The sequence below is a fragment of the Elephantulus edwardii genome, unplaced genomic scaffold (genome assembly GCF_000299155.1).
Source record: "Elephantulus edwardii isolate Elephantulus edwardi_28Jun2011 unplaced genomic scaffold, EleEdw1.0 scaffold00093, whole genome shotgun sequence".
NCBI classification, from domain to species: Eukaryota; Metazoa; Chordata; class Mammalia; order Macroscelidea; family Macroscelididae; genus Elephantulus; species Elephantulus edwardii.
In genome coordinates this window covers 2511654-2524193 of record NW_006399843.1, presented here as the reverse complement: position 1 = coordinate 2524193, position 12540 = coordinate 2511654, and the positions used below count along the sequence as shown (strand labels likewise).

Sequence of the window (12540 nt, the reverse complement as noted above, 5' to 3'; positions counted from 1 at the left end):
AAAGATCAGTTTGGATAACTGATAGTTTTACATTTAAAAGAAGTCAAAAGCTGTATCAATTAAGTAATCTTTTTTCCCCAAAGATAGTTTTGTTTTTTGCTTAACTAATATATCACAACAATATGAAAAGAAAGAAAAAAAAACACCCCAGAAAAAAGTCAGGTTATCTTATTCAATGATTAATACAGAAGTATACAATTTAAAAAAAAAAGAAAGAAAAAGAAATATACAATTTAACAGCACTGATAAGTGTATTTATCTTTTTTACAGCCTTACTTTAGAAGCCTTCCTTCTAAATTGTTCTTCTTTCACAGTACCAACAAGTTTCTGTTGATGTTGTTTGCGTGTTTTACTTAATTTCAAAATTCAAAATTATGTTGGGCCTTTTTATATTGAAAAGAATACTTCTGCTAGCAAGCAATCTAAGTGTATTTGTGTTGGTAGGTACCATCAAGTTGACTACAACTCACGAGACCTATGAACCTTGCCCTATCCTGCACCATCCTCAACCTGCTATATGGTAGTCACAGTGTCAATCCATCTCAAAGAGGGTCTTCCTCTTTCGCTGACTCTCTTCCTTTCTCAGCGTGATCTCTCTCTCCAAGGACTAGTTCCTCCTCCTAAAAATAAGCCTAAAGTGAGTGAAGCAAAATTCCATCACCCTTGCCTCTAAGGAGCACTCTAGTTGCACTTCTTTCAAGACAGATTTGTCTGCTCTAAATACAGCAGTCAGAAAGCAAGTTTCAGGGAGCCCTGGTCGCCTAGTGGCAAGAAACTGCACTGCAATCTCAGAGGTGCGCAGTTCAAATCCACCAGATCGTCTGCTGGAGGAGGGGCAATCTCCTCCTGTACCAGTCAGATCTGATTTGATGGTACACACACAGAGAGATTTAAAAAAAAAAGCCAGTTTCTCTGAAGTACCAAGGCTAAACTTCCATGACTCTCTCTCTCCTGCAGAAGCCTCATTTTAATGTGTTATTTGTTGACAGTCCATGGAATCTTCAGTACTTTTTCGCCCCAGGATCCCGGTCAAAGTCATACAAACTCATATTAAAAGTGAGGTAATTTAGGATAATACACTTAACTCTATGTCAACACAAGTCATGTCAAAGTTCCAGTGAATTACAAATATATACTTAACTTGGCATAATATGTAAACACCAAGATGACTGGCAGAAGTAGAGATGAGACAGTAAATATTATAGAAAATGGGGGATAACCATGAGATCTACATCTATAGCAGAAAGAGATCATGTAATGTCAATACCTGATACCTCACTGTACTTTGGTCTCAGCAAGATTCACAAAAGCAGCAGGGAACAGTTATAAGGCTCAAACCACTGACCATTAGGTGAAAAGTACAGTGCGAAAACCAACCTTAATACCATCAAGTAGGTTCTGATCATAAACAAGAGACTACTATTCTCCTACATAGCAGCTGATGGATTCACATTGCCAAGCTTGTGGTCCACAGCTCCATGCTTTACGCACTATACCAACAGGGGCTACTCTACATACTCTATTCCCAAAGGCACTCCATCAAGTCCTCTTTCTCCTGTGAAGGATGATTTGGTTGGCAGTACAACACACAGAACAATATGCCACCAGAGCTTATTTTGTATATCCTATCCAAATACCTACAAAACGAAAACATCCTCAAACTCATTGTCATCTGGTGAGAAATGACTCAGTGCTGACTCTCCAGCAGGTTTTTAGAGGCTGAAATTTCACAGGAGATTGACCATCTTTCTCTTGTTGGTGGATTTGAACCACCTGACTTTGAGTTGGTAGCTGAATTCCACTTGGCCACCATTATCTCCTTAGGGGATTTTCAAACTAAATAACACAGGAAGGAATCTGCTCATCTTTCTTCTGAGAAATAACTGCCTTTGGGTTGGGAGCCTAACTCCTTACACACGAGCTCATCAGCTCCCTCAGATTTCCATAAAAGTTAACTCTCTCTTTTTCATTGGAGCTCTAGTGGCTTAATGATAAGGAGCTGAGCTGCCAACCCAAAGGAACTCAATTCAAATCCCCTAGTTGCTCCGTGAAAGAAAGATGGGCAACCTTCCCTGTGCAATGTACTGCCTCTAAAAATCCACTGGAGAGTCAGCTGTGAGTCGGTTCTGACTCCAAAGTACAACAAGAATCTTCATTAATGGATCTTAGACTGGTAGCATACTCACAGACGGTGGTGGGCTAGGTGGTGAGGCTTGGGGTTTTAAATCAGTTACTTCAGTCGGCCTGTAGTCTGCAAATGCTGGTATGTCTGCCTCCTTTTCAACAATGATACAAAGTGGGGTTCCCAAAGGGACATCTCTCGTGCCTTCAGGAACCAGGATTTTTGCTAGATAACCTTCTTCCTGTACTTCAAAACCTTAAATAAGAAAAAAAAATCCATATGTTAGGTAAATTAGGACACTATGATCCCTTCAAATGAAAATGTTTTAAATAAAAGGCTCTCCCCTCTTTCAATTATATTTTGCAAGAGTTTTGGGGTGTGTGTTTCTTTAAAGGAAAACCCAAATTATGCTTTATTTAGTTGTTTTTCCTATTATGAATCAAACATAATGTGTTGCAAAAATATAACTAAAAGCAGCAAGCTGAAGACAAATTTTTGTCTTCCTGATCCTGGCTTTTGATGCCGCTGTGTTTCTCCTTGATAGACATAATCCTTAAAGTTCTCTACATATCCCACGTAAAAGACAATTAAAAAGAAGGCAATAAATAACATGTTTAAAAAGAAATTAAAAGGCTCCAAAGCCACAATAAAGTTGAAGTATAGTTCAGTGAGACTGGCATTCAACTGCAAATAAATGTATCATTTTTAAATTTTGCTTTCATTTTGCAAAGAACAGAATCCTCTGTCCCCCCCTTCTCCTTTTAAAAGTCAAAGTTTATTTTTATTTAAAAATGCTCAAGAGTTTAAAAAAAGTCCAAAGGATCAAAGACATCTAGGTTCAATAAAGCTTATAGTGAATGGTCCCCATCTGTGCTTCCATTGCTTTAGCTTCAACTTCATTACGGCCAGCACTGAGCCTTGGAGTTACTTCCAGATTGAGACAATTCTAGTCTCCAGTGTTCATAAAAGCCTGTTATGGTAGTAATGACGAAAACAACACTTCAATAACAGTCACTGTCACTGCAATGCACAATGTTGCATAATTGTGACTCAGAGCCACCAAAGTTAATCCAGAAATACAAATTACAACTCCACTTAATAAAAAGCAGTTGTAGTTGCATATTTTAGGTGAAAATGGGTCCTCCAGTCTTGTCCACCTCCTGGTCCAAAAGTCTTATCTGGTATTAATAGCAGCACTTTTGGCCAATAGCCAAACAATCACCAAGAGGAAATACAGAATCCTTCCTTTTAAGAAAATGTTATGAGGAAGTATAATATGCAGAAAGATAAAAAGTACTGTGGTGAAAATAACTACAGGCAAGAGAGGACAGAGAACAGAGAATTGCTCTTTAAGCTCCTCCTCAATCCAAGCAGCATACATAATACTAATGGATCTAGGTGCTAACTAAAAAGTCAGCAGTTCAAATCACCAGCCACTTCTTGGCATAGACAGTATCTTCTGATAAAGATGTATGACCTAGGAAACCTGATGGTCACTATGAAAATGGGTTTGAGAGGGTCACCCCAAAGTGCCATTAAGAAATCGTGGGTTGTGAAAACCCACCCATAGCTGACCCTCCAGGAGGTTTTTCAAGGCAGTAAATCAGATGGGAGGAGACTGTCCGTCTTTCTCTAATAGAGCAACTGGTGGATTTGAACCACATGCCGTTGGAATGGCAGTGCAGCACCTTATCACGAGGCCACCAGAGCTTCCTTTATAAATATTATAAGTATACAATTATGTAGATTTTGTATGTAAGTACAAACAAATCAGAAAGGGGCTACATGAAAATGTGTTGTGCTGGCTGAGTAAAAAAAAAGATTAAAAAAATATGTATAGACATACACACAGAGCAGTATATATACACACACGTGACTATTTTATGTAATATATTTGTTATATTACAGCTATCTACACTATTTTTTAATATATTATTTAGTTATATTAATTTATGTTGTTTTTTTTTAAACTGAGGGAGTCTGGTAGCATAGTCCACAGGGAGATGCAGGCTAACCCAATGCCTTATCTCTCCAACAGTTCTAATCCACCAGCACCTCTTAAGAAAGAAGATGGGCAATCTACTCCCATCCAATTTACAGCCTCTCAAAAACCCACTGGAAAGTCAGTTATAAGTCAATTCTGACTTGCCATCAATGAGTTATGCAACATAAAAATAGTACAATATACTATCTTCATATACAAGAAGGCAGGCTGGCACAAGCGGCTAAAGATTCGAATGTTAATTGAAAGATGAGCAATTTTTTTTAATTTTAATGAAAGTTTACAGAGACTTAGGATTTCTATTTCTTCATTGTTACACTTTTCTCCCTGCCCACCCCTCCCCGCAAAGTGAGCAATTTTAACCCATCAGCTGCTCTGCAGCAAAAAGATGTGGCAGTCAGCTTCTGAAAAGATGTACAGCTTTGGAAACTGAGCTAGTTCTACACTGTCCAAAAGGATCAGTATGAGTCGGAATCAACTCAATGGCAATGGGATTTGGTTTTCTGGGGTGTGTGTTTGTACACCCCCCCCCCAAATATTGTATTACGGATATCTATTAAAAATTCTTAAAGCCATCTTAGATTCTTTGGTGTTTTCTTGCCTTGATGGTAGTTAATTTCCACTGTCCTTCTCTATGTCTAAATAGGGGCAATTCTGATAAAGTTTCTCAATAATATAATTAGGCTATAAAATAAATTCTATCCTAAGAATAATCCGTGGGTTGACATATCCTTGGATTCTTTCAGAGTACGGTATGGAAACGGCAAATACAATGACAAATATTTTTCTTAAAACATTCTGTCCCAGAAAATGAATCCCAAGAATGACAGTATTCATGTTATCATTCACGACAGATTAGGATGAAATCCTCTACCTTCACTGTAAAACTCAGTGCCTGAGTGAGAGTCAGGGAAATCTCACCTATGGTGGCCTTGTCAGTCTCTATCTCTGCCAGTAAGTCTCCTTCACTTAGCTTCTCACCCACTTTTTTTTCCCATCGCTGAACTGTGCCCACGGTCATGGTGGGAGAGAGGGCAGGAAGAAGCACCTATAGAAACAAATACTTATTATTATTTCAGTTGAAGAAACAGTGGACAGGGGCACCCAAGCAAGTGTCTATCATTTTACAGATAGGTAGCAACTATGACAAGCTACTTGCTCCCCCATAATAGGAAGAGCTCAGTGCCTTGGACAACTACCCACCAGTTAAATAACACTTAAATGATACTGGTACTTTTAGCTTCACAGAATTATTTCAGTGCAGACTAGTACAATGTTACTGTGCTCTGTACCTAGCAACTGTCTTTTCACTCACCGAAAAAAGCATTTCTCCCAACTTTCCAGGTATCTTTCCAAGATAAACAAAAACCTGACATTCAGAATTGTCATCACAATAAAAATCCAAGCATCAGGGGCTGATTTAAATAAACTTTTTTCCTATTTATATGGCATGTGTCCTATAAATTCAGATGTTTCATCAGTTACTGTGAATTTCACTTACTATCTTCCAATCTTTTGTATCTACCATGAAATGGTAAGAAATGAACTATGATATGTACTGAGATACAATCTGCTGAACAGGATGAAATAAACACATGAACTGAACACGAGGCACAACTTCATCAGAAATGATTGTTAACAAAATGACCAGAGTAAACCATTATGTGCAAAAGGGAAAAAAAAAAATTCTTACACAGAAATTCTATAAATAAATTACATAAAGATAAGGTTCTAGTCTTAATTCCTTTTAAAAAAAAAGATTGGCTCTTCTCCATTTCTAAAATTCCCAGATACATATGGAATAATGTCAATATCTAAGAAATTGACACACACATAATAGAATCAACATTGATTGTCTTCATCTTCAATACAATGCTATTGTACAGTTATGCATTGCTCAACATTCATGAGCTGATCTTTGAAAAACAAATCTATGTGACCTGGACATCAAGTGAAGACTATTTTATATAAAGGCAGCCCCTTTCATTACAAATCAGTTCTATTCTCAAGGTTACCTTAAGTCAAGTTTGTGTATAATCTAGAACAGTCTTATATAACTAGTGTCTAATGTCAGTCAAATGTTGTTCTCAGTATATAGTGTACTTTTCAAAACATAAAAAATTTAAAGAAAACCTATAGATATACTAAGACATCTCTAATAATACAACAAATTCTGAGACATGTCACACCTACACAAGTGGCACCTGTTTAAGTATTTAAAATTTTTCAATACAATAGGCTTTAGGAGGGTTGGAACCCTGGACATGTACACAGTCGGATGTTGCCCTAAAAGATATCGTATTATTTATTTTATCATTTTTCAGTCATTGTTCTGGTTTAGTAAAACTACTGGACTATTTCACCAAATTATAAAAAACAGAACACCACATATGAATGGGAAACACCAACCAGAGATTTTCATTCAACAGACAGCATGTGATAAGGAGCTCTGGTGTCCTAGTGGCAAGAAGCTGTGCTGTAATGAACTCTATTTATACAGAAAGTGGAGGTAAGTACAAATTATCCTCAAAATTTATAACATAATATTCTTGAATAAGAAGTGCAAGTATTAATCTCCACACTAAAAAAAGGCTCAAGAGCTACCCACGCTCACACACCTGGAAGTAACAGCTAGAAATGAAAATAGTTTTCATGCTTAAATCTCTATTTATGAGAGATTTAACAGCGAGATATATTTAATGCCAGTTTCTAGGCTGTGACTGTATCCATCCATGAGAAATGATGAATAAATAACAAAATTCTCGAGAATAAATACCCAGAGGCTGAGCCTCACCTGCATGTGAGTGGGGTATGAACTACCAGGAGCCTGAGCAGAAGGTGTAGGTGGTGAAGCAGCAGGGGTTGGTGTTGGGGCTGCTTGTGGGGTAGGTGCTGCCGAGGAATCCAAAGTATAATTTTTAAAGGCCTCAATATCCTCAGGTCTAAGGAAGAGAAAGAATGCATAAGTATATGGGGGTTATAAGGCAGAATCAGCTCCCAAAGAATCAGTCCTCAGAAACCTTTAACTCCTAATTTCTCAACCCTGGGTTAAGTATTCCACTTTGCAGTCAATCTGTACAATTTATCAGAGTATCACTCACTTTTCAACTGTAATACAGATGATCGCTCCCACTGGAACATCTCTGGTACCTTCAGCAACAAGTATCTTTGCCATATAGCACTCCTCCAGGCTCTCAAACCCAACCGTGGCTTTATCAGTTTCAACCTTATAACATAGAGAAGCAGTTTAAGTGTGGTCAGTCAGTCTGAACCTAATTAATGGCAATTCCTGAATCAAAGCTGAACAGTTTAACAAAGCTTCCATCAGAGATTTGGAAAAAGTAGTCATAAAAATAAATGTAGGCTAAATATTAGTGCAGTTAACTGCTGAAAAATAATCTAGCCAATCTTTTTTAATATCAAGTTGTGGGAGAACAAAACCCAACCCAAAACACCTCAAAATCGTTTTTTTAAGCAAAGTGAATCCACCCAGCAGTCAATGCTCAGTTTAGCAAAGTCAGTCCCTTTGACCTCTCTCTTTACATTTTAAAACAACTCACCTCTGCAATTAATTCACCCTCATTGATTTTTTCCCCTTCCTTTTTTTCCCAACGGGCTATGGTGCCTGCTTGCATTGTAGGGGAAAGAGATGGCAAAGGAACCTAAAAGGGAAAATAAAGAAATATCATCTTTAAGGAGAGTAATAATCTAAGTCTCAATCTAGTGGAAGGTTTCATTCAACTCCATTTCATTTAATGCAAAATTAACTGAGTCAATATTGGGAGTCGAGGATACAAATGACAGTTCCTGCCTACCAAAAAGTCATACTCTCCAGAGACAAAAAGCTTCCAGTTAAAGCCCGCGGGTCTGACAGCTGCATGCAGTGTATCACCCTGGGCTTGGGGCTTCCCTTTCAATGGGATAGAAAAGAAGAGGGAAGCAGGAAGGGCAAGGCTAGAGGATCACATCACTGAAGCCTCAGTAAAGTACTCGGGTCAAGTCACCCTTGAAGGACAAATAGGGTCTCACAAAGGACGGATGGGGAGCTCACCTTCTGATGAGGGGGTAGACTGTAACAGCGGCGGCCGGACGACCCCAAAAGCTGCAGCAGGAAGCGATTTCGTTGTGAGGGTCGAGTGCTGGGGTTCCAACCACAGAGTGCACGGACCCCTCCATACCTGGTACTGGTGCTTTTGCAACGAGTCAGAGCCGGAGACCGGCCAGTTCGCAGGGTCACGCACAGAGATCCAGGTCCCTCTTTCAACGCCGTGCAGCGAGCCCCAAATCCCGCCCTTGGGGCCGCGTTCTGGGCCCGCCGAGCACAGACACGCCACATAATTGCTAGCGACCCCACACCCCAATTGCAAAACCTTCTCCGGAGTGACCTCTCCGGGAGCAGCACGACGCTGCCGTCAGCCACGCCACGCAGCCGCACGTTGTCGTAAAACGGGCCCTGGAGGCTCGCTCAACCCCTTCCCCAGGGCAGAAATGTGTGAGCAAACGAGGGAAAGGGCGAGGCGGGGCGGTGCTGGCAGGTACAACCGCAGCGACGGGGAACCTTCCAGTCGAGCCAACGCTGGCAGAAGCTGGAGAAATGGGAGTGGAAGACGGCGGGGTCGGAAGAGAAGCGTTCCCGAGATTGGGACGGGGTTGGTGGGAGGGACCTCGAAAGACGGGAGGAGCAGACCTAATAGAATGAGAAGCTGCATGGCCTGAGAGGCTGGCATGAGGTGAACCCCTGGCGAGTTTTGGGCAAGATCTGGACACCGGGAAACTGGGGCCAAAGGGCGGGATTTTGGCACTTCTGTCTGGAAGAGCTAACAACTCCTGGAGACAGGTCGGAGGAGTGAACGTCTCCGGGCAGCCTCGGCAGTTTTCCAGCCACTTAGAGGAGCGGCCGCGTGGTAGATGTTAGGAGTCGGAACTAGTCAGCGGCAGGTAATCGCACGGGAGGAGATGGCTCATCCTTCTCCCGCGGAGCAGCTGGTGGATTCGAACCGCTTATCTTCAAGATTGCAGCGCAGCTTCTTACCACTAGGCCCCCAGAGCCGCCTTTAGACATAATAGAGCATTTAAATGGAAGTGATAGATAAAGTTTGAGTTTGTGGGCTGGGAGCGGTGAAAGGAGGAATTAGCTTTCTTTTAAGAGTCTTTTTAAGAGACTATTTCTTTAAGAGTCTCTTAATGCTTCCTGCTTTTTTTGGTTTTTTTTTTTTCTTAGAAACTTCTTACCGTTTACATTCTTGGGTTTTCATTTATTTGCATATTTAGAATTTCAAAAGAAGTGATCATTTAGAGAATTCTCTTTGATAGTAATAACCAATTTCGTGCTTACCTAGAAATACCAATAGCGCATTATCTGTGGCAATAAAGTAATCCTTCTCTTCACATTGAGTAGAAAGTAAATATATTACCCGGGAGAGCACTTGAGAAGATTTACTTTACTTAAATGTAAATGGCTTACTGGTTACTCTATCAGTAAACACAAAGATGATTAAGAGTACTTAGTTTGCAAACTCCATTTTATTCAGCTTTTTTTGTTTTGTTTTTAATTAGTACATAAATCTCTGGTACATACAGCCAGGTAGTTAAAACTGGTTATCACTTTGATAATCAGAAACCTTTGATAGAACAGTCTTTGTGAAAACATACCATAAAACAATACACAGAAAGCAATGGTTGCAAACATCCATGTTTCTAAGAAAATATAACTTTACATATATCGGCATTTTAAGCAAGCTATACCTCTTACGTAAATTCAGACATAGGAGTGTGCAATCATAACGCTCATTTTATGGAGAAAAATGAAAATAATTATAAGTATGACCTAAGTGCTTCTTAGTAGAGTCCTTTTAGATTGGATGTACTGCATGGAGATTTCCCTAATTTACATCCATCCTGGTCAAAAGAGCTGTAAAGCTGGTAAGTAGGATGCCATTACAATGTAATTGAACCCAGATTTTTAGGCACAAACTGTAAAGTGTTCCAATCTCAGCTAATTCAAGAAACTGAGCAAGTGAATAGTCAATTTTAGGGATGACTTTTTAAGGACTTTAGTTCTCTACTGAATTAGTTTATAGGAGAGGGTCATTTATTTCTGAAGTGGTTTAAATATTATTCTTTAAACTTTAAACATACTAGTCCTTTAGGGTTTTTTTCAGGCAGAAAGCAAGCAATATTGGGATAGACTATTCCACAAAAATACCTCTGGGGGACAAAACTATGCATAAGTCAAGAGGACTCCTGGAGTAGTGCAGCCACAGTGCATCCATCTGGGAGACTTCAAAACAGTGAATGAGAACTCCTCAGAAGGTTTCTTTCCCTTTACAAACTGGAATGAAGATCATCAACACATTTTGCACAAGAGATCTCACAGTAGGGATGCTTAGTCACTAGCCATGTAAACCAACTAAAGGCGGGGAATATGTTTTCGTCCCAAGTCCCCTGAATGCAACTCAGCTTGTGTTGGAGGCACTGAGGCCACGCAGCTTCTTTTCCAAAGGACACAGAAATAAGACAAATAAGGTAGAGGACCTTGGCATTTTCTCTGCTTTTAATTTTCTCTGACAAGGTATATTCCACCTAATAATAAATAGACTGCTGAAAGAAAACTGACAAATTATAAATTTAAAGACTGTCAAGAAAAAAATGTACTAGAAATTCAGTAACATATTTTGGCTTGATAATCTCACATTGTATTAGAATAAAACACTGAAGGACATGCAATAAAGAAATTTGGGACATGAAGATTTTTTTCTCCTGACTTCCTTGGGGTGGGGAGTGAGGGGATTGATGATAAAATGTTCTGTTTGCTTTCACAAGGAGTTATCCTTTTGACTTTCCCAGTCATTTCTGATGAGAAATTTTTCAATAGCAAGAATATCAGGTAAACTTAGAATGAAAGAACCTAAGATGTCTTTTGAGTTCCTTCTGTCCTAAAGGAGCAGTCATAGGGATTACAAGACATTGCCTCCACAAATGAAATTGGCAGGTAGATCTGGGACTGCAACTAGTTGTCATCAGTAAGCTTGTAATAAAATAAAACTTGTTTGACACCACAAAGGGTGGTAAGAAGAGCCTGTATAAAAATTAATGGGTTCTCTAGAAAATGGATACAGTATAGCGAATGTGAGAATATATAGAACTCACACTCAAGTTATAAAAATAGACATGGTTCTCAGACAAAAAAAAGCAAATGAGTACAAAAGAATTCTCCAAACACGAGCTGTTTAAAAAGACATCTGTATCAAACAACAGGATGTCATCTCAGAGCTCAAAGAGTAATCCGTTGAAATGGCTGAAAAGGGAAGATGAGTTGAAGGCAGACAGGTCAGGAACCCAGAAGTGATCTGTCTGACTCTTCAGTTGGCAGTGTACATTGGTCACAGGCAGGCTGCTTAGGGGAGTACGTAGGTAATAATGGCTGGTTGGTAGATAACACTTCGTGAGGGAATGAGAAAGCCTGGGTTACCAAGTAATTACTCAGAGTTTCATTCTTAGTTTCTACACTTTATAATGTTGCATATGAGAAAGAATTCTGGGTTTTTTTTCACCCAGAATCAACCCTGCCATTCACAACTCATGCTCCATGCCCCATGGTTTCTACTGTGCCCTAAAGGATCGGTCTATACTATTTATTTAATATAAAATAACTCCTGGCCTTAAAATGAATAGGGGCAGACCAGTAGTTCATGCTCAATACTCAATAATCACAAAGAAACACTAAATGCAGTGGTCTGTCTCCTTTTGATTGTGAAGGAGATGCCATGAGCCTATTGGCTAAAGAAAGTCTCGAGAGAAAGAAAGTCAAGAAGATATGGGTAGCAGCACCTTTCCATACCCGCCTGGATTTTAAGGAGCTTTTTAGGACTCCTTATTCCTTGCAAACACAAAAAAAGCTCATCAGCTGGAAGGGGGAAAAAGGGCTCTAAAGAGTCCCCAGAGAAAACAAGCAGTACAAGAAATATGCCCTGTGTGGGCTAAAGGACAAACTGCAGAACCAATTAAGACACAAAAGTCAGCCTACAGTCTTATAGTTTTGAAAAGAGTATAGCACAAGATGGGCAGCCCTTTTCCATCCAATCAATTCAGCACCATCCACATCCCGTCCAAAAGATGAATGAAGGGTGGGACGTTCATCTTTGGTACCGCCTCACAAGTTCTTGGTTTGTGTTAGCTGCAAGATAGCAGAAAAGCTGGTTGATACCTTTGCCTTGTCTGTGAGTACAAATGTTGGGACTCTGCTGCAAACATTGAGGCCAATTAAAATAATACTGTAACACACAGGAGTGATGCTTCTGATTCCCAGATTCCAGATAATAGCAGCCATGCCCCTAAATGGGCGGGATCATCCATCCCCTTTAGTTAAGGCCTTTGGTTGTTGTCCTCAGAGTAAAACAAAACACTGCTCCCACGG

General features: G+C 39.7%; 1 protein-coding gene across 1 annotated transcript in view; it reads right to left on the bottom strand.

The window, feature by feature from the left end:
• Window positions 1–8460, bottom strand: part of DLAT (dihydrolipoamide S-acetyltransferase) — a 30545-nt gene extending 22085 nt beyond the window's left edge. Inside the window, exons 1-6 of the mRNA XM_006890776.1 lie at window positions 8176–8460; window positions 7685–7786; window positions 7226–7350; window positions 6919–7066; window positions 5046–5172; window positions 2187–2377 (exon numbers count right to left, since the gene is read on the bottom strand). Of these exons, the coding sequence (XP_006890838.1) occupies window positions 2187–2377; window positions 5046–5172; window positions 6919–7066; window positions 7226–7350; window positions 7685–7786; window positions 8176–8460 (978 nt within the window). The remainder of the gene's footprint in view (window positions 1–2186; window positions 2378–5045; window positions 5173–6918; window positions 7067–7225; window positions 7351–7684; window positions 7787–8175) is intronic.
• Between the last annotated feature and the right edge of the window lie 4080 nt (window positions 8461–12540).